The sequence below is a fragment of the Balearica regulorum genome, chromosome 4 (assembly GCF_011004875.1).
Source record: "Balearica regulorum gibbericeps isolate bBalReg1 chromosome 4, bBalReg1.pri, whole genome shotgun sequence".
Classification (NCBI taxonomy): domain Eukaryota; kingdom Metazoa; phylum Chordata; class Aves; order Gruiformes; family Gruidae; genus Balearica; species Balearica regulorum.
This window is the reverse complement of record NC_046187.1, coordinates 40,095,764-40,123,012: the sequence shown is the minus strand read 5'-3', so window position 1 is coordinate 40,123,012 and position 27,249 is coordinate 40,095,764. Positions and strand designations below refer to the sequence as shown.

Sequence of the window (27,249 nt, the reverse complement as noted above, 5' to 3'; positions counted from 1 at the left end):
CTATAGTTGAGGAACAGTGGAGCTACAAAAACAGAGTAAAAAAATAAGTCTAGTGAAAACCGCAAAAATCCCACAAGATTAGGGGAAACAGTAATAACAAGAATCATATTTGTGGCTTGCACCAAGGTCCATCCATTCAACTATGCCTTGCACTTACATCCCTGACTGATACTTGCCTTGCTTGCATCTTGGGATATCTTTGTGCTCTATGAGGAGAATGAGTCACCAAAGGATCTTGTGAGGTCTGTTGTACTAGTTTTCTTTAGTTCTGTAACCTGGTTACATCAGATAGAAGGCCAAGCTCTCTTCTGTCCACTAGCTTGTTCTGTCTCTCAGTTATCTCTCACTGATGCCCGTGTTTCAATATAATGTTTTAAGACTTGAGAAATAAGCGGAAAGGGTATTAATCTGTCCAACTCTTGAAATCAATCTCCTAGCTTCCTGTTTACTGCACTGCCTTCAAGAGAAAGGGTATTTTGAAATTGAAACTGGCTATGCAGTATGCTTGCTTTCGTGAATCGGAGAAGTATGAAAAATTTTTTAGAATACTGAAATAACAGTCAAGAGACTTCCTGTCCCTGGCTTGCTCTCACTAAACACTAACGTGCTTCAACATCAACTTAAAATGCAACCTCTTTCTTCACTTAACTAACACATGAGAACTGGACACTTGCAAGCAATTTCAAAATATGACTACAGTGTTATCATCAGCTTTAAACAAGTTCCTTTGGAATGGAGTCCTTTCTATTTATTCAGGACCTTGGGTTTAAGTGAACTCTTCAGAACAAGAGCTCCTATTGTACTAAACCAGTGATCTCCACCCCTGCCCCCAGCCCAAAAAACTAGTAATATTAAGAACAATTTAAAACTTTCCCAGAGCTATTAAGTGGAAAGACTGCATCTGTCAGAGATTCATCCCCCTGCAGCCTAAATGGTCATTCTGAAAGATTCAGGCATTCAATTCTTCATCAAGCCAAGAAAAGGTTCAGTTTTATTCTATAGGATTCACTAAATAAACCTAATGGAGCAACTGATTTAGTTGATCTTATAATTGAAGTTATCTTGCTTATGCAAGAAAGTTTAATTTTAGAAGAATAGCAGATGCCTGCAATATTTTAGAAGCCTCAGCAGCTCCTCTTCCCTCTCCCTTTGGCCCACAACACAAGGTCTTTTTGGGAGTCCAGATAAATATGCCAAATTGAACATTTGATACTGTGTGTTTACACAGTAGCTCTTTAAACTGCCTCATAGGGCTTCAAACAGATGACAATCTAATTCACTGATGTCTCAAATAATATTGATGATACACTAAGTACAATATGGAACTACATTCACTACAATAAACGTGAAGAATGACTAATTAAAGACTTTACAGGAATATCTAGTCTTAGAACTGAAAAAATAGGATCTTCTCAAAATTTAGCAGAAATATGCCCAAGTATGTCAAGCACTATTCCTATATTTTAATTTCCAGCATGTATGTTTCAGTAATCTTCAATGTGTTATGCAATTTACCCCAATTGTTATTGCGTTTCTTTAATTTTAATTAAAGTAAGGAAAAGCAAAGAACAGTTCTTTATGGTACCATGAGTAAAATACCCTTAAATTGATAGTCATATGCCTTCCTCCTGCAAAGATTATGCTAACCCTTGATTCACTACAGAACAAAGAAACCAACAAAGCAACTCCACATTCTAAATAGCCTACTCCTAAACAAAGGTGCAAATATCAAATATTACATCTGTGTTAACACCACTGAAATCCCTTCTAGTTCAGATAACAGGTAGGTATTAAGAATTATAATTACACTTTTCAAGACTTGAATGAAATGTTCAATGCCATGTTTCCATCTTAGAGATGCACCTAATACACATGGAATTGGTAATGGAATAGTGTTAAAAAACCCCCAACACCCCCACGCCAGTATCTTTGAGATTTAATTTCAAATATTCAAAGTTTTTGATGCTTCCATTCTTAATGCTCTCTTGAATCTTTTCATCTTTACTGATTTTTAATTCAGTCATGGATTTAGGCACTGTTTTTTGATGAACAATGAGGAAAAAAACCTTTTTGTTTAAAGAATCTTATCTTACATACCTCTGATATGACCAACAATTTTGAGGGAGATTACATAATTAACTAGATGGCTTCAATTTTGAGTATGGGGAGGAAAAAAAAAGTACTAAGTGTCGTGGTTTTACCCCAGCTGGCAGCTGAGCATCACGCAGCCGCTCGTTCACTCCTTCCCCATCGGGATGGGGGAGAGAACTGGAAGAGTTAAAGTGAGAAAACTCGTGGGTTGAGATAAAGACAGTTTAATAGGTAAAGCAAAAGCGGCGCGCACAAGCAAAGCAAAGCAAGGAATTCATTCCCCACTTCCCATGGGCAGGCAGGTGTTCAGCCATCTCCAGGAAAGCAGGGCTCCATCACGCGTAACGGTTACTTGGGAAGACAAACACCATTGCTCCAAACACCGCTGACGCCCCTCCCCCTCTTCCCCCAAGCTCCTTATAAACTGAGCATGATGTCATATAGTATGGAATATCCCTTTGGTCAGTTGGGGTCACCTGTCCTGTCTGTGTCTCCACCCAACTTCTTGTCCACCCCCAGCCATCCCGCTGGCAGGGCAGTGCAAGAAGCAGAAAAGGCCTTGGCCCCACGTAAACACTGCTCAACAGTAGGTCCATGGAACAAAAACATCTCTATATTATCAATGCTGTCTCCAGCACAAATCCAAAACATATCCCCACACTAGCTACTATGAAGAAAATCAATCCTCTCAGCTGAAACCAGGACACTAAGGAATATTTTTGTACTGTTTAACAACTATAAATGAGCAAACAAGAAAACAGATCCAATATAACATGGAAGGCAAAAATAAAATGGTAAGTATGAAGCTATTCCCTGGGGAATACTGTTCACCAAACAGTACGCAAGAAAGAATTCAAAGGTTGAAAACTTAATTAGCAATAAGTAGAAACAGAGGTATTCTAAAGAACAACAGAACAGCAATTTGATGAAAGACTGAACACATTTCATATATTAAGAACTTCAAATTGAGGGCACACGTGTTCTGCTTGTGGGAAGACAAGTATAATCAGCATCACTCTATGGAAGTGGAGTACAGCCTAATTTAGACACAACTAAATGTACTAGCTCAGCTGAGGTAGTCAAAAAAAAAAAAAAAATGCAGCAAGAGGTTAAAGAAGAGGTATAACTAGTCAAAACTTCTAATTGTATTCTAGTGGAAGAAGAATAAGCATGTTGGTAAAATACCTGGCAATACATTGAGGAACTTTCCTGGTCTAACTGACACTCCTGCAGCTGAGCTTCCACAGTCTACTTTGATCTCCAAGTTGTATTTGAAAACCAGACTGAATTTAAGGAGAAAAAAAAAAAAAAAAATCCCTAGAACTAGATTCTGGATGTTATGCATGAGTGGGACTATCTTATACTGTGAAAGAGAAAACTTACAGGAAAAAGTAGGGAGACATGAAGAATCTTGGTAGACACATTTAAAGGGTTATGAAGTCACTTGATTTTTCAGACAGATACTTGACCTTCTATGAAAAGAAATTGCTGTTTCTTGAAATGCAGGTTTTAAGAAAAGGGAAAAGGGGATAGGCACAGATAGTAGTGTTAAATATTCTTCCACAAAAAGAAAGGTATCATTTTCACTTGATTTTCTTTAGGTAAATTATTAGTTGATTTCTAAAGCAGGATTTCCCGTAAATAATATAGATAAAAAGTATAAGATAAAAAACTAGGAATTTCACCTCTTCTGTTGTGTTTTATGATCATCGCATCTTCCCTATAATGTTTTACCTGTAGTTTAATTAGTAGAAATAAATAAAGGACATTTCCGTTGAAAGAAAATACGTAAGCACGTGGTTGCCACAAAAGGCAGTCAGATTGTGGTATTCCTTCTAAACCTGCTCCGGGGAAGCTCTGCACCTCAGTTGCATCACTTATAAGCACAAGATAAGAATAAGATTTTTGTCTACAACAGTGGGAGTTCTTAAAGAGATGTCAAAACCAGATTGAACTGACAAAAAAAAATTTCCAGTAAGGGCAGTGCCTAAGGCCTCTCTCTAGCATTCCAAAGTAGTGGCTGTTTCTTCAGTTCTTTCATTTCACCCATAAATAGCATGTTTGCATGTACCGTAGTTTTCTTGTGCTGCCAATTCACTGAATGCCTTAGGCATATATGGGAAGATCCATGCACAGGGTCGGTGGTTCCTCATGTCTCCCACTGTCAGACATTTGCATTCCAAGAATCTTTATTAGGTGTGTCAAGAGAGCCTTTCTAAGGCATCAAAAGTTACTTATTTCACCCGTGATGTTCCTTATCTAAGCAAGCTATTGCAATACTCTTCATGGGAAAACACAGATAAGCTGCCTAAAGTGCAGCTACAGTGTTGCCAACCACTATGCAAATTTCAGTAAATATTAAAAGGGGATGTTTCACTTTGAACTGCAGTAAGTTAGATACATTATTCTCACATATGTACCTAATAGCCCTGAACTCCTTAACGAAGCAAAGGGCAACCAGGCTATTTCCACAACAGTGTTTTTTGCGTCTGGCCTGTCTCTCAAACTCTGGCTGGCTGCAAAAGCAATCTTAATAGAACCACGTAAACTGGGTGTAAATAGAACTTAAACTTGAAGTTCCTCTTGAAGTGAGGACTTCTGTATCTAGACTACCATGCTTTTTTTTGCTCCATGCTTCTTTTAGGTGTATAAACCCTATTACAACATTGAGTCAAGTTTCAGGTTGTAATAATCCCTGCTCCAAGTTTTAAGATTATATTTTTTTTTTTTTTTTTTTTTTTTTTAAAAAAAGGACTTTTTTTAGGTCCACTGAGACTACTGCAACTGGTAGTCTCATTGCTGGTGCAGAACAAGGGGAATTGGCAAGGCGCTGTACAAAGCGGAGTCAAGAATAGATTGGCCAGGCAACATGTTTCAGTTTGAAAACAGACTTCACTGAAGTTCATGAGAGATTCATACCACATGCTACAAAAAAAAAAAATCTGAACATGGGCCTTTCCTGAAAAACAGAGTTGAATTTTGTTTTCAGAAAGATTAGCATAAATTATCTTCCTCTCGCTTGAAAATGGAGATCCACTAGTCTAGACTAACTTGCTCTAGGAAAAAAAAACCAAAAAACCCTTTTAGATTAAAAGAACTTCAGTTCTTCTATTAAAGTAGTCAAGACAAAGAAGGGAATCAAAGAATACAAAGAAGCTTTTCAGCAAGTGTACTTTTTGTAATTGTTTCCCATTTCTCAGTGTGCAATCTCCTATGATTTTGGATATTCATTCTGTTACTTAAATATTAATCCACTGTTAGACAATGCTCATTTTATAGCAACAATATAAAAATACATGACTAGAGATAATATCCCCCTACAACCCAAATTTCACACTCCCTTTTCCACAAAAAAAGGTGAGGAATAGATACTTTTCCAAAGATTACCTGAAATACGAAATTAGAGTTTTTTACAGAATTCAGTAAAGGGGGATAGGAACCAAAGGACTACAAACCAATATTCTCCTGGCTATTTTCTTTGCTCTATCGTGTTTTGAGGTATCTCAATCACACGTTTGTACAACAAAAACAGATAGAGAATGGGACATAAGTAGCAAATTTCTAAGCCCCTGAAGAACTCCATTTGTTAGAGTCAAAATTTTCATTTCCACCCTAAATCCCATAGAATTGCTCTGAATTAAGCATGAAGAACCCCATGCAGATTCTTTCTAAACTAAGAGGTTGTTAGAATATGTACTGGCTCATTTTCCAAAGGGTCTTAAGTTTAAATCTGCATATAATACACTACAACACTCTTTCCAGAAGTGGAAAAGTTATGGATACCATTACATACATTCAATCTGCAGATGCTTGTTAGGATAGCAATGTCTGCTTTCACGTCAACATTTAACTCCTTTCCTGTTCCCTAATTAGAAAGCAGTATTTAAGTAACAGGTGAGCTAGTTAATCTTTGAGAATGCCAGAACAAGAGAAAAGTGAACAGTTGTCATACTATAAATAAATAACAATGCAGCAAATCAGGATCATCCTTGGGATCAACATGGCCATAGAGGTACATGCCACATTTTTGTTGCAGTTTGAACTATCTAGACATTACATAATGTAGCAGCCTTAAAATACATAATATCAAGCAAAATAACCACACCTATAATAGAGGCTGCGTATAAAAACCTGTAATGTCTTTTAGTCAAACTGCACTACACTAAAATCAGCAGAGCAGACTGTATGATTAATTGAAGCAATAATTAATGAATTCAACCTGTACTTAAAATGCAAAGTACTGAAGTGCAGTCCAACCATCTGCTGAAGGCTGATGTAGTAGAGCCATCTTTCAAACAGGCAGGAGGCAGAGTAAGAAAGTCTGATTTGAATCACAATGACTACATTCAATTAAAGGTTACCTATCCAATACCATCCAGGCAGGGAAACTTTAATATTTGTTGCATCTTCCTTCTCAATCCAAAGCATTTAATTTCTGGCCTCATGTCATATACCTGAAGAACAGTCCTTCTGAGGACAAAAGCTGCGAAGGAACATAATATAGTAGGCCTACTATAACTGTTAAACTAGGGAAGGTCTTCATTGAAAGTCAGTTTCTGCATCAGTTAATATAGGAATTTGCTGTGGATCTTATACCAGTCCTGGGTTCTGGAGTAACTTTGGCTGTAATATCATACTACATAAGGTCACATGCATCCAATTCTCAGGTTGCCACTTACCTGGCTTACAGCAACAGTGGTGTTTCCTCTGTCTAACCAGAGATTAAGTTAATCTCATTTAGGTTGTGGTTTAGGGTTTGTGTTTGGTTTTTTTGGTTGGGTTTTGTTTTGTTTTTTTTTAAAAAGGGGGGGGTGAGGGACTTTAGTCAGTGATTTAGAAATCCTTCGGGAATAGAGAGATTCTAGGCTGAAACTCTGAATCACCAGCCTCTGAATTTACAGTCAATAGCATGTTCTAGAATTGCAATGCCTGGTATCTGTAACAATTCCCCAGTGAACTGCAAATCATAATCTCCGCCTATTTCCTTTATAGGTAAAGTCCCCCAAAATTACCTCTCACGGGTTTTGTGGAAAACAGGCTTTTATAGATTCCTTCTGGCCATATGGCAAGCCTGAGGAAGCTCAGACAGAATCAACTCTCCTTCTGTTCCAACCCTCCCTAATTAAACTTGAAAGTCTTTAGATCCAGTCAATATCAATTAATTGATAATAAAGACTGTAACATAAAAATGCTCTCTGTAGTGTATGGGAAAGACATAGCAAAAAAATTAAGTTCAGCATTCTAGTTTGGATTATGTTATACTGCTTCTTAGCTATGATTCAAGCTCTCCCTGAATTAACATCTACAGAAGAATTCCTTCTAGCAGCAGCAATTCACAAGCATTCTTGGGGAAACTTTCCAATACAGAGAGAATAAGTATTTTCCTCTCTGAGTTTTTATCTTTCCAAGTTTGATTCACTGATGACTGGGTAAGTATAATCATAGTTTAGGAGACATAAAAATACATATTTAATTAAAGAAAGCTGTTAAAGGGCAGAAACAGAAATTGAGATTATTTCTTCCTTTTTTTTTTTTTAAATCAGTTTGGAATATTATACCAATCTTCAACTATGTTATACTACGCATAGTATCGAAATCAGGTGTCTCAGCTTTGTGTATGAGAGAACTCAAAGAATTTAGGAACATAAATCCCATTCATTGATTATCACAGAATTCACTGAGGACTCTCCATGCAGCAATTGTGAGAATTAAATTTTCTATGGATTAGTCATTGAGAATTAAAGCAGCCCCTAACAGAAAAGTTACATTTCCTCACCTTTTATCAATATCCTCAATTCTGCATAAGAACTTCCCTGAAGAACTTTTATGCCTTTTTTTTAAAAAAAAAAACAAAAACAAAAAACAAAAAAACTAATACACTCAGTAACTTTTGTTTATCTGCTTGAGACACATATCAATTGATCACTACAGATTTTAAAAAGGTTTGGTTTACCGTGCTTGTAAACAAGCTACTTGATAAATAGCTATGTCAGTTATCTTAATGTAAGTTCTTATGGTTTAAAAAGTAGTAAATGCTGAGTGAAGGGATCTAACTGGAAGCAAGACTGAATTTTGCCAATAATTATTGAACAGAAGCAGCTGATTTTATATATAAATAATACAAAAAATGAAAAGCCACTTTTATACCTTACATGCATTTGTTAATTTAATTATCTACATAATTTCATTCCTGTTATTTTATCAACTAATTGGTTCAGCAAGTACTTACATTCAGAACTAAGAGAGAAACAGATTTCTAGAAAGAAGGGAGCAAATCAGAAAAAGTTTTGAGGAGCTTCACATTCTACTAAGTGGGACATCAAATACTGGAATAAGAATTCTAAACCAGCACACTTTTTAATCAGCCTATACTGGACAATAACAGAAATTTACTCTTCAAACACTTAACATTATAAAAATTAACTTACACAACTCAAACTATGCATATTGCATTACTACTTTTTATGCAGAACTATGCTTTAGCTGAAAATAAGCATGTCAATTCACTTACGCATTATCTTTGTTTAAGTAACCTGGGGGTTTTTTAGGGAATAAGGTAGAAATTAAGCCAGTTCACATTCAAGTTTTAAATATGGATAATTGCTATTATGAAATCCAGGTTTCTACTTGATCTCTGGGCTTTAGTATGATATTAGAAAGAATATCTCTCTGCCCATTCATGGCCTTCACAGTCAAACAGGTGTGTAGAATATCTAACTGTAGCAATGAGTTACTGCAAGCAATTCTACCTTAAAAAACAAATGAACAACAAACAAAAACAACCTTTTTTTTTCCTTCTATATATCACACAATGATTGCTTGTCTTAACTATTGAAAGCATTTATTTACCCGACTGATAACACAATACCTATTTTTGCAATGTTCTCTAACTTGGCAATAAAGAGGAATACGTGCCTACATACAAAAGAGAGAACAAGAATTTTCTTCACTGATTTTGCAGATATTTGAGAGAATGCCATTTTATTGTAACTGGCCCTGTTCTGGTTAAGTGAATGCACCTGTTAAATTAATCAACAGAGAATTTATACTTTTGTTGAACTGGGTTCTGCTTTACTTATTCCCAGGAGGAAATTGTGTGAGTATTGCACTTAGCACCCTTGGAAAAGTTTATTTGAATACAGCTTGTTTTCCTGCATGAAAAAGTGTGCTTCAACTCCCAGGTTTTTAGGATGTTTTGTTTTGGTTTTTTTTCTTCTCTGCTTCTTAAAAGCAAAGCTGTCATAACACTGAGGGACACACCTTCCCCTTCAGAATCAACCACCTAGAAAGCATATACCAAGGTTAACAGGTACTGACATCATCTGATGCTATACCTGGCCCCTAATAATCAGTGTATTAATACTCTATCCATTTTACTAATATGTCACAGGGGAAAAAAAATAGTGTAAGAGCAAAATGCTAAGGATGCTAGATTGTGGCCAAATGTTAAACAGCCTTCTATGAAGCTTATTATCAACTTGCACTTGTAAAGACTAGTCTACAGGAGTAAGCAGCCCTCAGTTCATGTTAGTTCTGTTAATACATGCCTCAGCTACTCACAGAGCAAATTTATTTACATGGTCTTCCCATAAGCAATGCTTCACTGTTGGGCCATGTGTTATCTTAGTGGCCAAATTTTTTGTGATATTAAAAGAATTCATAGCTAGCTATGGTTACCTGTCAGTTGTACAATAAACGAGAGATGGATTCTACTTGCCTAACATTTTTCTTTTGGCCACCTGAAAAGCACAACCCTATCAAATAAGAAGAGATAAACAAAAGCTGTTCACATATTATACCAGCTGTTTATAAAGCACTAAAATATACAGTGCCTTTCATCTGAGCAAGTGCAAAGTACTAATTATTTTTATAACATTAATGCATGCATGCACTGCAAGTATACATTATTAAGACAGAACAATGAATCACTTTGATATGAAGCAGCACGTTAGCATTAGACTAAAAGAAGCATGTCTTTATAATAGACTTGTTGCACAAAAAATTTAGTCCTCTACTTGCTTTGACCTGCAGGCAGCTGAAAACACCCCAGTGTTTTAAGAGTGATTCTACCTGCTAATTACCTCCAACCCCCAAGCATTTTAACTTATTACCCTTTCCCACAGGAAGTCTGACCTATTCAAGTTCACTCTAATCCTAATCTTGAGTTGTGTACTCATCTATACTGAGTAGTACCACACTAACTGTAGCCTATTTTACTGAACGAAAATAAGATTCTTGGTGTCTGGTCTGCAATAAGCACATTGACAGGCAGTACTTCAGTACATCAGGTAAGATATTTCTCTGCAGGCATTTGCCCCTTCTGCAACTTACAGGTGTCTTTGTATGTACAGGGGAAATTATCTGGTTGAATTATTCCTCCTGATTTACTTCATAAAATAGCATCTCTCCTCTACCCAGATTACCTTGGTGTATATTTAAGAAGTCTGCTCATTTCCTGATTTACAGAAAGATGTCATATGGATATTGATTCAAGTTTTCAATGCTTAAGCAAGTCCCTTACTATTTCATTGCTTGCAATTTTTCACTATTCCTACTGATCAATTGTCCTTTTATGAATTGCCTCAGATGAGGCAACTGACAGGGGCACAAAGTAGCAATTAAGTCAATTTCTTACATTAATTCACGTAAAAGTTTTCTAGTGGACAAAAACTTACAAACAGTTAAGTGTCTAAGGGGACAACACCTCAGTGAAGGTTTATTCTGTGCAAAGCTAAACTTCTAAATTCTGTTTATTTTGCTATCTCCTCACCACATAACTGCAGACTATTTGTCAATATCCAAAAGTGTAAAAAACTCCAAACCTTGAATCTTTATTTCTTTCCTAAAGCACATGGAAAATGAGAACTCATGACGATATAAAATGTTTTGTGAATAAGTAACATGGTGAGAAACCATTACAATGCCTCAGATATAAACAAAACAGCTGTTCAGCTGTGGTGTATCTTCAGAGGTTTTGTAAAGTTCTTCCTAAAGCAGGAACAACAGGCTTCTTTCATCATTATATCCCTTGAACATCTCTCCCACATACTCTTAGAAAGTTACCCAGGATTTCCTTTTATTATTTATTTCTACCAGCCTCACTGTTGATCAGAGTGATGGGTTTCACTGAATGGAAGATTTTTCAGAGGTTCACAGAAATAACAGGTCTATTAACTGTGTGTTATTGCAGCACCCACCTCAAAATGTGAGCACAATTGTACAAGTTATAAAAATAAAGCACTGCTAATGCCTTAACTTTCCTGCTCACTTTACATGTCTGTGCTCAGGAAAGGAAATACAGATATTATGGGAAGGACTTACTCTCTTATTTCCATATGTGACAGGGAGTAGGAGGGCAAAGGAATTTCTTTTACTCCTTCCTTTACTTTTGCATGGGCTGAAAGGGCAAGTCCATGGCCTACTAAATGATCCACATTTACAGTCCACTTAACAGAGCCCTATCAAACTGTAACATGTGTTAGAAAGAATGCACTTTCCAGGTGGGTTCTAGAACTAATAGAATAAGATCAATTTTCACTGCTGTTTAACAATGTTTCTTCTACGTTTGGTCTATTTTAAGCTCTTAGTCCATAGCCTTCTCTATGTCCTTCGAAGTCCTGCTAGCTTTAACTGCATGAGCTGAAGGCTAACATTTTCAGTCTTCAGCTATGAATGTTTGCAGAAAAGTCCTATTTGTTCAATTTCATCACCTAGATCTCTAAAGTTAGCTTTCACATTGTCAAGAATGCATTTAAAGAGCATATTTCAGACACGACAAAGTTTATTAGGAAAGAATTTTTAAAGCATCAAGTTTCAAAGTGATATTGTATTTACTTAATTTATATTTATAAAGCAACATATTGCATCTTACAAAGGTATGTCCTGTTTAAGTAACATTATTAAACTGCTGTAATTACCCTTAAGAAACTTAAACAATCCAAGATGTGGTATTGCCTTTAGGCAAATGAGCAAACATGTCAAAGAATATTAAGCATAATATTTTAAATAGGATTTGGAATAGCACTGCATACCTGTTGAACATAGATAAGTGATGATGCCAGAATTACTAACTGCAAACATTTCTCTCTATGAAAAGCCTCACCACTCCATTTCTCTTCACATTTCAGATCAAATAAATTAGTCCACTCCTAAAGCATGTGGGTTTGTTCCCACTTCTGTTCTACTTAGCCTCTAGATTTAGTTTTAATTTTCACAGATCAACACTTTCAATCAGTCCGTGACAAGGAGATTGCTAATACGTTTCCTTACTGTCAGACTTCTTGACTCTTGATGCTTTGCACAATACTGTAAAGGCCCAGAGACAGTATATAAGATTTATACAAATAAATGCTGAAACATGAAGTAAAAGCAGCATCTTGGAATACTGCCTCTGGCCCTATTTCAGCACCACTTTTGTTGGAAATCTGTATTTTAGAACTACTTCAATTAAGCTTAGTTTTTAAACTAAAAATGTTTAACATGGACAAAGCTAGTGTAGTGAAAGAGCTTTCTGAAGACATGTGGCGCCTTGTTATTTTAGAGTTCATCCAAGTCTCATTCAATTCCTATGTAAATAAAAGGCAAAAGTTCCTTATATTTTTCATTATGTAGATAGCAGCACCATTTTTCTTATTTTAGAAGTGACACTTTTATTAACTTACTTTTAAGCTTTTCACATTAGCTGTCAAGCATAAAATCAGTTTAAAATGTACTTTGATAACATTTCCATCTAATTTTTGAGTCTTTTTATAAATCCTAGTTAACACATTATTTATTTATGAAGCTTTAGCAAGGAACTTTAGATCTGCATTCTTTTACTGAGAGGCAGTCAAAGCAGAACAAAAGAATAAAGAAGTGAACTGAGGGTCTTTTAAAGTTTCTGTAATGTAATCAGAAATACACCAAGACAGAGACATTGGTATTCATAAATAGAGAAAAAAAAAAAAATGAAGTAACCGAGCTGCAATTCTCTTCCTAAATCCAATCGGAAAGAACAGTCCTAGTTTCAACAACTATCCCATTGTTTTCACAATTGCCTTTTATAACACCCATCTTCATGCACCTAACAGGCTTTATTCTTCCTATTTTCAGCATGGAAAATGAAAAACAATGCAATTTTCCAAAACAAGAACTTTAAAAGATATTTCAGCATTTATGAAAAATACTAAACTTACAGTTCTGAAGAAAGAGAGCACCTTGGGGCTTTTACAAAAAACAGTCAGTCTAAGTCCCCCTCAGCCACTCCCCTCTCACCCAACCACACCCAGACATTCTTGATTTTAGATCTTTGAATATTTATTTTATAACATCAATGGATTTCTCAGCCTAAGTTATAAAATAAACAGATTGCTAGTTCAAGTGTAAGACTTTCATAAATTATCCTGTTATCACAATCCGGACCTTTTAACGATCATTTCACCTAAAACAGAGCCTGGCTCTCCAGATATGTATTTTAAATACTGTACTCTATATGGTTCTAGACAATAAAGCAAGACAACAAAATCCCCATTCAAATAGAACATTTGGTTATCATATACTACAAGAGTTTGCTTAAATGCTGTTCTGAAGTAGCGTGATGACAAATAATAAATAATCCTCTTTCCAATATCCCTGTGGTTCTAAGGTAAAAGAACTATGACTTAGAAGTTAAGGAAACTGATGCATTACTAGCATTTCTCAGATATGCCACACTATTTTTAAAGCAGACGGGTAAATTATCTAAATAGGCCTTAACTCTACTGTATGTTTTCTCCCAGATGCAGAAAATTCTGACAGTGTGGACTTTCATTGCCACAAAATGAATGGAGAATGGAAAAGAAAATATTTGAAAGATGTACATTATCTGCCTAAAACCTGTAGGCCACAAAGTACCACAGGCAGCCACTGCAATAGCTTAACTGTTGTGCTAAATCCCCAATAAAGCCCAGCAGTCCAGATTACTGTTCTAAGACAAACAGAATTAAGAAACAGTTTCACAAGTCACTGAGGTGACTTTCAACATTACATTCCAGATCTGCTCTGAAGAAAACTGAAACTCCAGGGATGCCTGCAGATGGACAGGCCTCATCTCAAATTAGCAAAAGCATACAAACAAAACTCAACACGTAAGAATGGCACAGCATGGTCCAAAGTAAATAAATGAGGAGGGAAGAAGGGCTAAGAGAATAAAAAGGTCAAGACTGCAAAGAGTTATTATTTTAACTTGTAAATAAAGAAAAAAACCCCACAAAAGTAAAGAAGGGATTACTGACATAAGGAAGCGTAAGAAAAAAAATATTCTTGTGACAAAAACACTGAGGATGTTGACATATTGTTTTCATATGTATAGCTCTATCTTAATTTGAATGAAATAAAGTACTAAATGACAACATATTACTGCTGAGCAGATTTCTGAAATGAATGTACTACCAGATTAAAATCGCTAACAACATTTTTCTATTTACACTCAGCAATATTACACATGCTGTTTATACTTTCAGATGATCTTCAATGCTCCATACACAGAAAAACATCTAAATCTACAAAGAAAACATTTTTGACCCAAGTTGCTCCTTAGGTGTAAGAACCTTTGTCCATTCTTAAGTAGTACTCTCTCTTCACAGAAAACTAGTAAAGATAGATTAGCAGAATTCTACTCTGAAATTATTAATAAAAGACTATTGTAGATTCACTGTAAAAAAAGTATGTTTTTTGGGCAAAATAGCTGCATAAAGAAAACCAGTCAGACTATGGGGAGAACACAAGAAAAATGTTTATGTTTGGGAGTAGTTTAACAATTCAGTCTGTAACTATCACCCTTTGGAAATAAATACAACATATTCCGGAAACACTTCTTGTTTACAAAAGGTTGCATAATAAAAAAGAACCACTATTTTTTGTCATACTGTTCTAAACATTAATAGACAATTATAACAACACTGTATATTAATGGAATAGAAACTATCGTACAAGTTAGGAAAGTGGTTTAGATCGATTCTTACTGTACAATATGGCATTTGGTTATATACTAAAGTAAAACCACCACAAATACACACTATAAGCAGAAAATCCAGTAGACCAACAGACCAAAGGAAAAAGTGAAACATGATAGAATTGCTGTGCTTAAATGTTGTTAAAATACTTTGTATAATAATTTCAGTTAAAATGAAAAACGTCACTTCATCCTGAAACTATCAATACCTGAATAAAAGCTATTAAAAATCCACTAGAGAAAACAGGCCTCAGATAAAGCTGTAAGGTTGCTAGAGCATCTAGAGAAACACATGAGGAGATGGGTGTGGGAGGAGGAGAGGCACTTTGCTATAATTACAGTACTAGTAATGAATTTTGACAAGTTTAAATGATAATTCTCAATAATAAAAATTGCAAAGATTCAGAAATAAACCATTTTTATAGTCAATACTATCTCTGGAACAAAGTAGTACTTCAGTTTCTGCAACAAAATTGTTGCCTATTTCTATCCTCTTTCAAAGAGTAGTGAGCTTCATTTTAAAGCACGCACATAGGAAATAACATGAGAATCACATTAAACCTCAATAAAATATTTTATTTTTACCATACAAGAATAATAGATTTGGCTGTTAATGATTTTCAAGTCACAAAAGCCCCCTCCTACCACACAGAGCACATACTAATCCCTTTAATCTTTTATAAAGTATTTCTGCAATCCCTGTAGCTATACCATAATGCTTGTAAAGTCTGTTGCTAAGACACATTAAGTATCTCAATGTTCATAAGCAAGTTTAGTTCTTAGGCCCTTCCTCAGTCTTGGGCTAGCAAATAACAATGGAATTAACAAATACTTAAAACAACTTCAACGTAAAATAGCTTCATTAATGTTTTTATCTTGAATAACATAAGTATGTATTTAAGCTTATGAAAATATTTGAAAAACAGGACCTGAACCACCTGATTCTAAACTCTAATCTGAATAGTTAGGATTTTACAAATGGAAAAGTAACAGTTTGGAAGATGACTATTAAAGAGCTTATACAAAAAGGTGAGGAACACACCCAAGAAACAGATTTTTTTGAACCAAAGATATCAAATATGAACTAAAGATTATCAAATATGTTGTTAAACATGTTCCATTAATACACATATACAAATAGCTACTCATAGTTTATAAAAAAGAAGGAGTATTAAAGACTTGCCATTATAGAACAAGTAAAACACCTGTCTCTCTCACCAAGGCACTAGTGTTTCATTACAACTACAAAATTTACACAAGAGACTTTAAGAAACAAAACTAAATGCTACCTCTAAACCACAGTTTTCCTACCTGAAAGCAAGCCTGGTAAAGAAGCAGAAACTACATCTGTGACACCCTTTACATTTCAAAGACTTAAAAATCTACCAACTGCTGCCTCAGTAGTTGTCACAATTGCTTTGTACACCTGGATTTCCACCCAGCTATGTAGATCTGTGTTCAGCATTACTTAATTTGACCTCAATGTTCTTTGCAGCTGTGCCTGATTAGAGTACTGGGGGCTCAGGCCCTTTGTTATAGCAAGACTATGGTGGAGACATAGTTTATTGCATGTTTTCCAACTTCAGAGCTTTTAAAGGCTGTAAAACTGGGAAAGTTTTGTGAAGTTATAGAGATCAAGGTAGTTTGGGTTTTACTGTAAGTTTAATAGTTGCACTTTGCATTTGTTTCTAGATTTTCAAGAACAGTTCTGGATTACATGCAAATAATGTTTCTAGGTGGAGATTCTAGGTACTTGTTACAGAGAAATTTAGCTAAACAACACTTATGAGAGGAAAAGGGTTATAATGAAAGCAAATAGATGCCTTAAAGCAAAGAAACCCTGTTGTTGTCATGTAGTATGTGGAAAGTGCTTTTGTTTTGTTGTTTTGGTTTTGGTTTTTTTTTTTCCAATTTGCTCTTGAAGAAGGGAGAGTATCTACTTTGCACAAAGCATTTCAATACCTGTTGTGCTGCAGAATCTGGGTGAATACTTTAATCAGAGCTTACAGCTCAGGACAGACCTCAGAAGTAATTAAATATTCAGGTAGCGAAGCAAATGCTGAAGAGCTCTAAGTCATTCCCACTAGGGATTTGCTTTAGCTAGCTCAATGTTAACTTGGATATTTTAAGTACTGCACTGCTGATGCCCTTTGAAGGAGAACTACTGACTGATACAATGGTTTTGAGAGTAATATAGAAAATCTCTGTTCCAACTTTATATTTTATATGCTTTAGACCTTCTTTAGAAGACATATACCCTAGAACTTCTCAAACTACCCAGTACTTCACTAGGTCATAGACTGGAATCAGGGTTGTTCAGCAATGTTAAAATTGTTCTGATCAGTGACAAAATCTTCATTGTTAGATATCTAATTTTCTCTTAGCAGAGCTAGTAAGTTAGGCATTAAATTTTGAGGAAATGTAGTGGTTCTTGAAATTTAAGTGATTGTTTTCTTTTGGGATTCAACACTAAGAATCTAATTAAAGTCCTTCTGTCAAAGTTTACTTATTTTACTCCTGTAGAACAAAGCTACTTTGGTCAAGTTTTGTCACTCAAACCATAATAGAGTTTTTACTTTCTATATGATACAGCTATGAACATCCAACGAACCTAAAATTTAAGAGGCCTTCCTAGTCACATAACTGTCAAACATAAACCTTGTCCTTACACTACATTTGATGGTTTCTTTGCTTATAATAAGATTTTGTAATCTTTTTATCCTTACCCTTATAAGAAAGATAGCAGCTTAGGCAGGATTCTAGCTTGAATTTGGATAGGTTGAGGACTTTGGAAAGTTTACCTCCAAGAAAGCTATGAAAAGGGAAGAAAGCCAGTTATAAAGATTGTTGGGATGCAGAATAAAATGTGATGCGTAGAAAAACAATGACAGGCTAAAGAGTCAGAAATATCTACATAGTTTCTTTTGAAGGCCTTTTGCTCTGCTGTAGGTCACTTGGATGAATTCACAGCTACCAGTGCTTAATTCTGCCTAAATATCAGCTGTGCTTATTACTAGGCTGGACAACTTCTTGGGTGGTGGGAAAAATAACAATTCAGTCAGTGCTTTTCTTGTCACCATTAAACTATTGTTATTTCATCATGACTTTAGGAACTATAGCTTCTGTTTATTTTCTTCTCAGCTGAGTCAAAAAATGAAAATCCCAATTGCTCTCTATTTTTATCACACTCACAGAGTTCCAAAAATACTATTTGCAGTGGCTATGTTACTGAAACTGGCTTTTCTGGAAAAAATCAGAACAAATGAAGTCTGGGTTCTGCAGATTTTATTACTGTGTGCAAATGTACAGACTGTGGTAATCCTGGCTTATGCCCCTATCTGTTCAGCAAGTTTTGTACTTAATGCCTCACAGGTGAGGTAACTGTTCAGCTTGTTCTATAGCCCTTCTTTTGGCAATAACATTAATATACATTTCTGTTTGCTACCTATTCAGCAGTTTTCACAAAAAGTTTAGTATCTTTTATACCTTTTTCCTGCTGGCCGGTTTCTTCAGAAAACAGTAGGTATTCAAATTTTTCAAATTCATATAATTATGCTCCAAAGACTTTTTTTCAAAGGTATTACAAGTCAGAAATTCAGTCTAATGAAACAGTTGTCTAAGTACAGTGCTTTACAAAACTAGATTATTTTTCTTACCAAGAGAATGGTCAACTACTATTGTATCATTGGTCGTTTAACTTTTTTTTTTAAACCATTGAAAACTCAAATTTACAGAAATGTTCCTGAAAATGGCACAAATAGCAAGCATTCTTCACTTGCTCTGCAATACATCAGTGGTTTTAAATAGGCTTGTCTTTTTCCACTGCAGCATATTAGCTGTTTACTGGATATTCAGGATGTACCATAAAACTCCCTTTCAGCTCCAGAAAGAGGGGAAATAATGTGCATATGTGATATAACTGTTTAGAAGTTCCTAGTAATGTTGTTATGGTCTAGAATCCACTACATTTTTTCTGCATGCTTTCTTATCTTCTAAAGGAAAGAACGCACTCCTTTTCCCAAGATTCAGGGACAGGGCTTTGGAGTCTCATGCAAATAGCACGCAAGTGTTTGCTTACACGGTTAACCCAGTCTCTTAACTACTGAATGGGTCTTGACTTTTGTTCTACGGGCTCCCCAACAGTGCTCAATAGCTGAAGGGCTCTATACTTCCCCCTTGTGCGGCTCGGCCCTCCGAAGAAATCCAGCCTGCGAGAACCCCACCCGTGCTGTGTGCGAGTGACCTCTTCAGCCAAGGCAGCGTCATTACAGAAAGGTCACCGTGCAGAATTGTATTGACTTCCAAAATGAATAGTTTTTTGAGGTACAACTGCCATATTTTTCCTCTCTTGAAGATCCACAATGAAATGGAGACTAAAGGGGAAATATATTTTTAGTGGGAACTTTGGAAAAGAAATTTTTTGTAAGTAATATGTCTCTTAAATACATTCACAAATTTGTGTGCTGTTGCCAATGGAGAATTATTAATAATTATCGAATAAAACCAATTCGAGGGTGGATCATGAAAGCGTTTTAAATTGACTGTCAAGGAGCTTTGCAAGAGACTGAGAAGTTGGAATGAAGCATATTTGCTGCAATTCAGCAATGGCTGTATCTGCAGACTATTAACATAGCACAATTATGCAAAATTTACAAATTAATTGATACTGATGAGATTACTTAAAAGTATACTTGATTTGAAAATCATCTACTATTATGTCAGCAGTTTTTCTCATGACTCATTCTGCTTAATGATTAAGATTTTGCCTTCTCATTTAATGATTCTGCAAGCGTTAACATTCAGAAAAGCAGCGATTACACTAACATTTAAAGAACATAAAGCTTTTTTCTATATTTCTTGTAAACATCTTGATATTAGCAGTCTCTGAAATGAATGATGTAAAAGACCCAAGCAAAAAATACTCCATAGCTTGTACACAACTTCCTAGTTCAGCTGATATATATGTACAGTTCTGGAGTCGTATCACTGAAGTAAAGACTGATGTTTTGTCAGATAAAATAAGAGCGACAAGATACTAAACCATTACAACAGTGCATCTTTGCTATTAAAACACTGCAACCTCACTCCTGCTGTCAAAGTCACCTAAACTATCTATGCTGTATTTCATAAAAGAAATCAACAACTTCTAATCAGTTCTGAACAGAATTGTACTTGTGCTATGCAAGTCTGATGGAACCAGTGAGCTGGGGTTTTTTTGGTTTGTTTTGTTTTTTCTGTGTTATGAAAGTAAATGCCTGTTGTAGGCTCTATGTAGTGGATGTTCAGTGATTCTGTTTTCAGAGATCCTCCATGCCTGCATGCTGCCTATTCTAAGATCATTTTCACCCCACAAAATACATTCTCAGTAACTCAGTAGGACTGAAATATGTGTTAAAGTGTAATAGACTGATGGTGGTAAAAACATTCAAACCAACAGAAACAGTGTTGTCTACAGACTGACTCTCAGTACCTTAATAGCCTTAGTAATGACTTGTTAATAGTACCCTATAACAAATACACTTTGTGACTCTTGCTTTCTTAGCAAGAAACTTTGTAGAAAAGTTTGCTATTCAAGTTATGGAAGCATGGATGTTTTCAAAATTCAAATACTAGGAAAACTAAGTTTTGCCTTTGAGGCAATATGTTTCATGGGAATTCTCACCTGTAAGAAAAACAGTTTAGGGTTGTTTTTTTTTCTTCTAGTTGCTGTACCTGTGGATATGAGTTGGCAGAGCAATTTTCTCCCTGTGCCATCCATTGGCATACAGAGGGAAGAATGGGTGGGATTCAACTCGCCTATCACAACAAGCTAAGAATGAAGTGTTCAGACTGAATATCTGCCTTAAGTTCTTGTCAACATACCAAACAGGTAAGTTACTCTTGGTAGATGTCCTTCTTTCTTGTGACTGCAGATGGAGTCTAGGGTGATTTGATGGGGTTAAATATCTAACATAGAGATGGGTAAAATTAGGTGAAGAGGTCTTGAGTAATAATTAACAGTAATTTTTTTTTTCCTTAAGTGTGGTCCCTCTCTCTGTTGTTACTACTCTATTTTACAACTCAAAAGTATCAGTTAACAATATGTTAGCTGTCCTATTACCTAAACCAACAATAACAATAAAAGAATTGCTCAAAGTTAACAGCTTCTGTTGCCCTAGTGTCCACATCAGTACCACAATATCTTAGTGAGGGTGAAGGAAGAATCCAAGAGAAGAAACACGAGAAGGAGGATTCCCTTGGCTGTCATAATAGTGTGACTTCTACAATTCCCCTTTCCTGCTTCATGGAAGTCTGAAGGAGAATGAACAACTGGAAGGCTTTTGCACCCATAATTGTGATTCCTGTCCTTTTTTCCCAGCAGATATTAAAAAAGCCCAAACAAAAACCAACTACCAAACTATTAATGACATGACATGGCTGTTGTATTGCTTGATGCATTACAATTATATTTTTGGGGTAAGCTTCCTGACCTGTTGGCAACGCTCATTCCTTTGTTTATCATACCTAGATCCACAGCTTGTCTTGGTTTACTAGATCGGTTGGCTTCAGTTTGTAGGACAATCTAAGCCTGAGTACATAAACAATGTACTCAGTCTGCTGAAGTACAAATTTTTCCACTTGGTATACAAGAACAACTGAATACGCTTGATGTTTCTATAAATGATCTTTTGACCTTGTAAAAATATCAGTGTCTTGATATTCAGCTATCTGGGATACATTTTCACTGAAGATTGAGATGAGGATAAAGGCCTTTACTTTTATGTTTTGTCATTGAATGAAAGCAAATGCACATAAATGTCACCATGAAGTATCAAAAGAAGTTTTGAAGTGGGGACCATCTTAATGTCTGCTGGAAATGTCTTACACAAGAGGATATTTGGCTGGATTTAGAAAACTTTAGGTTATCTCATAGTATAGACCCCAAATCCCATTGCTATGGGGCTTGGAGACATTCTAATTAATTAACAGTAAAAACTGGATCAACTGCCTGATACAAGCTCTTCAGGGGGAAAACTGAATTCTTTCACCTAAATTAATGAGGTAACAGTCACACAGAACATTGTTAGAGCCAATTCTGTGTCTAATTTTGCCACGTGGTTCTTGCATCAAGAACTTCATTTCCCAAGCAGAAAACAATGAAACACTCTAGAGAACTAAATAGGTCAGAATCTGTTATTCCATGTGCACAATCCACTGTACTTACGTGACTACCTCTGAGCAGCTCCACTGTGATACCTGTCCTTAGGTATCTTCCACAATCAGAAGATGGTATCTGGTGACTTAGTTAAAAAGCATGCGCTTACCTGACATTGGGGATTGGGTTGCCAGCGACTCTGCACTCCAGCAATACTTTGTTTCCTTCAGCAACTTCCTGGCTCCGGAGCTTCTGAGTGAATCGAGGTGGTGAAGATTGATTCTCTTCCATGTCGATGAAGCGGTTGCAAAGGACCATTTCGCCCTCAGTGACACTCTCCCTTTCAGTAAAGTGTTCTCCATTCAGATGAACCCCAGGTAGTTTTGCCTCAGGCTCAGTCTCTTGATGTAACTTGTCAAACCCCTGGTTCACTGAGGTACTTACAGGTAGTTGTTTCTTTTTAGGAGACAGGTATCCACTGTCTGGAGAAGAAGAATCCCCATCAGGACTTCGGCCTCTTGTCTTTGCTGCCTGTCTAAATATAGACGACAATTCCTCTATGAATGTGGCAGCTTTGTCACACAGCTTGTTCCTGAAAGGAACTTCTCCCTGGGATGCCAATTCAGACTTTGGGCTTGTCTTAGGCACACCTGAACCATCCTTCTCCGAATGTTTCAGGCTTCTAATGAAGCTGGGACTAGCAGTTAGCAAAGGTGAGGTGCTTGCTTGCTTCCTGGGAACTGTGACAAAACTACTTGCTGTTTGAGGTACAGTGGATTGCTCTTTCTGATTCCCTGGGAGAAACTCACTTGCAGCAGATGAAGTCAGACTGCTTGCTTGAGGTGTCTGTAAAACATCTTGCTCATGCAATTTGGTATTCTTGAAAGAAGGATTTTCTGAAGTACTAGAAAGAGAGCTGTAGAAACAATGAGTAAACTCTGGTGCTGCATTCTGAGCCTCCTTCATGGAATTGGCAATGGCTTCCTGAGCTATGTCAAGGCTCTTGCATATCTCCTCCTGGGTAAGGAAAGCAGAAAGTTCATTTGAAAATTCCCCGTTCTGTATGTCTGATAGAGAATCACAGAAAAAGTCATGGCAGGATGAAGCTTCTGACATATTTTCAGGATATCCCTTATTGGTGCCTCTCTCTGCACAGTAAGCCTCCTTCAGCATTAAAGAAAAAGGCAATGCCTGGCCACAGCTTCTGTCTTGCATCCTGGAAGACACAAATACAATTCCTTAACAAAAAAATCCTTTTCAATAAAAAAACCCCTGTTATATTCTGGTTCTTATAAGCTAGACACAAAACTGGAAAATTAGCAGAACCCAATGGTGCATGAAATACTTACTGTAAACCTTGGTTTCTGTTAGAATGGGCCAGGGCTGCAAATTGTCTAGGTGGAAATGAGATTACTTAAGAGACATTCTTCTCGTGTCTTCCTTCAGAACTATAAAGACATCCTTTGTACATTGCCTAGCACAAGCTCAATTCCACTGACCAATCTGAGTGATTTGTTATTTCACATCTGATTATTTCACATCCATGCTATTACCCTTTTTCTGGTTTTAGGCTTAGGATGATTTGGGGACTATATTTACTTTTCTCTTACCCATAAACTGCCTTCCAGGTGCTAAACCATCAAATTCCAACAGGAAAACACTGTTCTAGTTGAAACCATTATGAGAATCTAGACAAGGATGTTTGGATTAGAAATTCCAAGTTATCCTTTCTGTTTAATGTTGATAATATGTTTAATATTATTTTACTTCTTTTGTCAACATTTTTAAATAGTTACCTTTGAATACAATATAGTAGCACTTTTCTCAACACTGACAAGTGGAATATCAAACTACCACATGCTAAAACACTAAGGAAATAGATTTCACAACCTATCTATCATCCTGTACCATATGAGTGTATAATGTATATTCTGTGCCAGTTTCACAAAATGCAAAAGCATCTATATGTCTCCAGTTTTCCCACATGATTTTAAAGTGAGGATGAGCATTCTCTGTCTCTGTAAAGCCAGCAAGAAACAAGACATCAGGGAAACTGCTTTTCACCCAAGGGAAGGATCTGCTTGAAACTCTCGTTATTGAAATTTATTTGTCCTGCTGGTCACTAGATTGCGGGTCATCTGATCTTAATTGTTGCTTCTGCAAACCATTTAATTAAAGTTGAATATAATATTTTTTTTAATAACCCTTGAAAGTTCACTACTTCTTAAAAAAATTTCTATGAGATTCATTCTGCACAAGATTTTTAGAAATATATGTTCTCTTAATGGTCCAAACTATTTCTCCACTGATAGATAGCTGGCTTGACAGTCATGAGATGCACTCGGATGTATTTTACATCAGCTTGTGCAAGATCCAATTACCTTTAGTCACTTCACCAGGGCTTACCCGGCATGTAGTCATTAACTGACTGATAGGTTATTGGAATTCTTGCCCTGGCATACGCATCTCTTGATATGCCTGCTTGTCTTGCCAACAGATCACAACTCAACACATAAAAGAGAAGTATAAGGGAACCAAAGCATTTTAGGATTTGATGTATGTTTTTACGGAATACATCTTTGCTGGGATTACATCTTTCTTTCCTTTTATCTGTGTTTACGGGGCAACAAATTTAGCAACCATGCCAGTCTCTTGTCAACAAAATCTAAAAATGTATATACAGTATAACTGACTACTACATAGCAGCTTTAAAGAATGAATCTGAGAAGCCAAGCAAACAGTTGGTCTAGAGGCTCAGCTGTTAAGGCATAAACTGGATGAATGCCAGGGAACCAAGAGTGAAACCTGGAGAGTTTCTGTCTCCTTAATCTTAGTTATTTTTTAAAACTTTGTATTCAAATGGACAAAGGTATTAGTTTACTATTTAAGTAACTTGTAAATAATCTGTGCTTCAAGTGCTATCTTTATTTAAATCTGATTCATATTGGTTCCTAGCTGGCTCACATCTCAAAGTGATACATTACATACTCAGATAAACTTCTCTGATTTCCAACACCAAGCTGCTCCGGTGTTTCAATGGGTTATGGGTCAGAGGACAACTTCACCTATTGCTAGCCACCCGACATGATGATTAAAGAGAATGTATTATGAATTAGCATATCTCTTCCTAATACGCAGTTTTATGCTGTTTTGTCACTCATTAGAAAAATATAATGGTTACATATGTCATACTTTCCAAAGCCCAATGTCTAAAATTTAGGTAAATCAATCTGTAGCTGGGTATTTAGATAAAGTCGATGAATTTAAACATATGCTGGTTATTGGCAAGTTCTAATGCTGAACCTTTCTGGTGAGAAAGGTCTGGTACCTAAAAATGGATTTATACGTCTAGCTTTAGACAGCTGAGCAGAAGCTTCCAGTATAAAGCCTTTTTTTCAGCTACACTGTAATATATAAACCCACTATTCTTTTAGAGCAACTTGTAACCACAGCAAACTGCAGGTCAAGTGTCGCTAACCCTATCAAGTAGCATATATGATCATAATTAGAAATTTCAAATGCTATTTCTAGCTTCTCCAAGTTAGACTACTATGTATTTATAACGGTTTTCATCATCATTACTCATTGGGTAACCTGCAAAGCCATATACTATATCATTTAAAGACACAAACATAAAATACAATGTTACATGCAGATCATTGTTTAGCTATACTTCCAGCATTAGTACGTATAAACTATTTGTGGGTTCTATTTGCTATATGTTTAAAAATTACTCACAAGTAAATACACATTTTAATATCATGCTGTTTAAATATTTTTTCAGAAAATAATATAGATGCTGTAAGGAATAATATGGTAAGTAGTAAATTCAAAATGTACTGGATTACAATAATCTCAGAAAACATTTGAATAAATAATCAAATTAAGGTGTTCAAGAGATAAATAATTAAATATGGAAACCCACAGAAAATCAAAGGACTCCCAAGATAAGTATAAGTATCTGAATTTGCGGAATCTGTCCAATGAAAAATTACTTAAAAAAATACAACCCAAAGCTAATATGTTCAAAGGAATAATATGAAGGAAAAAATGCATCTAGTAAGATTTTTTTTAAAAGAAAAAGGCACATATTTTTCCTCTGAATTTTGAAATCCTGCAAAATTAGTCCCCAAAGCACAATAATTTAAATTTAGCAGAAAATATAAAACAGAGCTTACAATGAACAGGCCAATATGAAGAGTCTCAAGTATAATTAATAGCAGGTAAAGTTGCTTTTTTCCTTCTTTATTTAAGTAGGCTTAAAGCTGCTCCAGCTATTCACTAAAGATTGCTTGGTCCTCAGTAAGCATCGAGAAGACTGCGGCCTGCGTGTTACATCTGTCCTCTGTGACTATGTAATTCTTACCCCACTCATCTATATTTGGTAACTGAACTCATGTTTCAGCAGACTGCCGCTATCTGGAATTCCAGTAGAAGCAACATTACGCCTGGAAGTGGCACAAAGTTCTGTGCACTTACCACTTGGAGATTCAGAGAAGTTAATCATTTAAATGAACAATTTTTGTTGTATTTAACACAGTATTTTAGGCTGGTTTAAAATATTATTCTGGAATTTTAGGATGTGATTTTTGCTCGTTAAAGGGCCTACCTCCACAAGTCATAGAAAACAGTGTGCGAAAGTTAATATTTGAAAAATAATTTCGTTCTACAGCATTTTGCCTTAACAGATTTTTAATTTTTAAAGAAAATTAACGATTTTTATGACAATAAATAAAACAACTGGCTTTTTTTTTTTTTTTAAATAATAGCTTCCTTGTGTACCTTAAAATCCTCTAGGAAAAAGAAAAAAACCCAGAGAATCATAGAATCATTTATATTGGAAAAGACCCTTAACATTTTTTAAGTTATCAGCAGAAATTGTACATCTCTTTGTAATAATAGATAATTGTTACTCTGTAATCATATACTAGACTGTATAAATAAATTTACCTACTAAATTTTCTCATCTCAGATGAAGTCATTCTATCATCCGAAAAGAAGTATCTCCCTCAGAAATGACACACACACAAAATCCTTGGAAAACATGTATGCT

At 35.8% G+C, this 27,249-nt stretch overlaps 1 protein-coding gene across 2 annotated transcripts in view; it reads right to left on the bottom strand.

Moving 5' to 3' along the window:
• The window catches only part of PALLD (palladin, cytoskeletal associated protein), a 207,728-nt gene extending 181,198 nt beyond the window's left edge, over positions 1 to 26,530 (bottom strand). For both annotated transcript variants that reach the window (XM_075751846.1, XM_075751839.1), the window contains exons 1-2: positions 26,375 to 26,530; positions 22,366 to 23,412 (exon numbers count right to left, since the gene is read on the bottom strand). In XM_075751846.1, coding sequence (XP_075607961.1) covers positions 22,366 to 23,411 — 1,046 coding nt within the window. In that variant the 5' untranslated portion in view covers position 23,412; positions 26,375 to 26,530. The remainder of the gene's footprint in view (positions 1 to 22,365; positions 23,413 to 26,374) is intronic.
• Between the last annotated feature and the right edge of the window lie 719 nt (positions 26,531 to 27,249).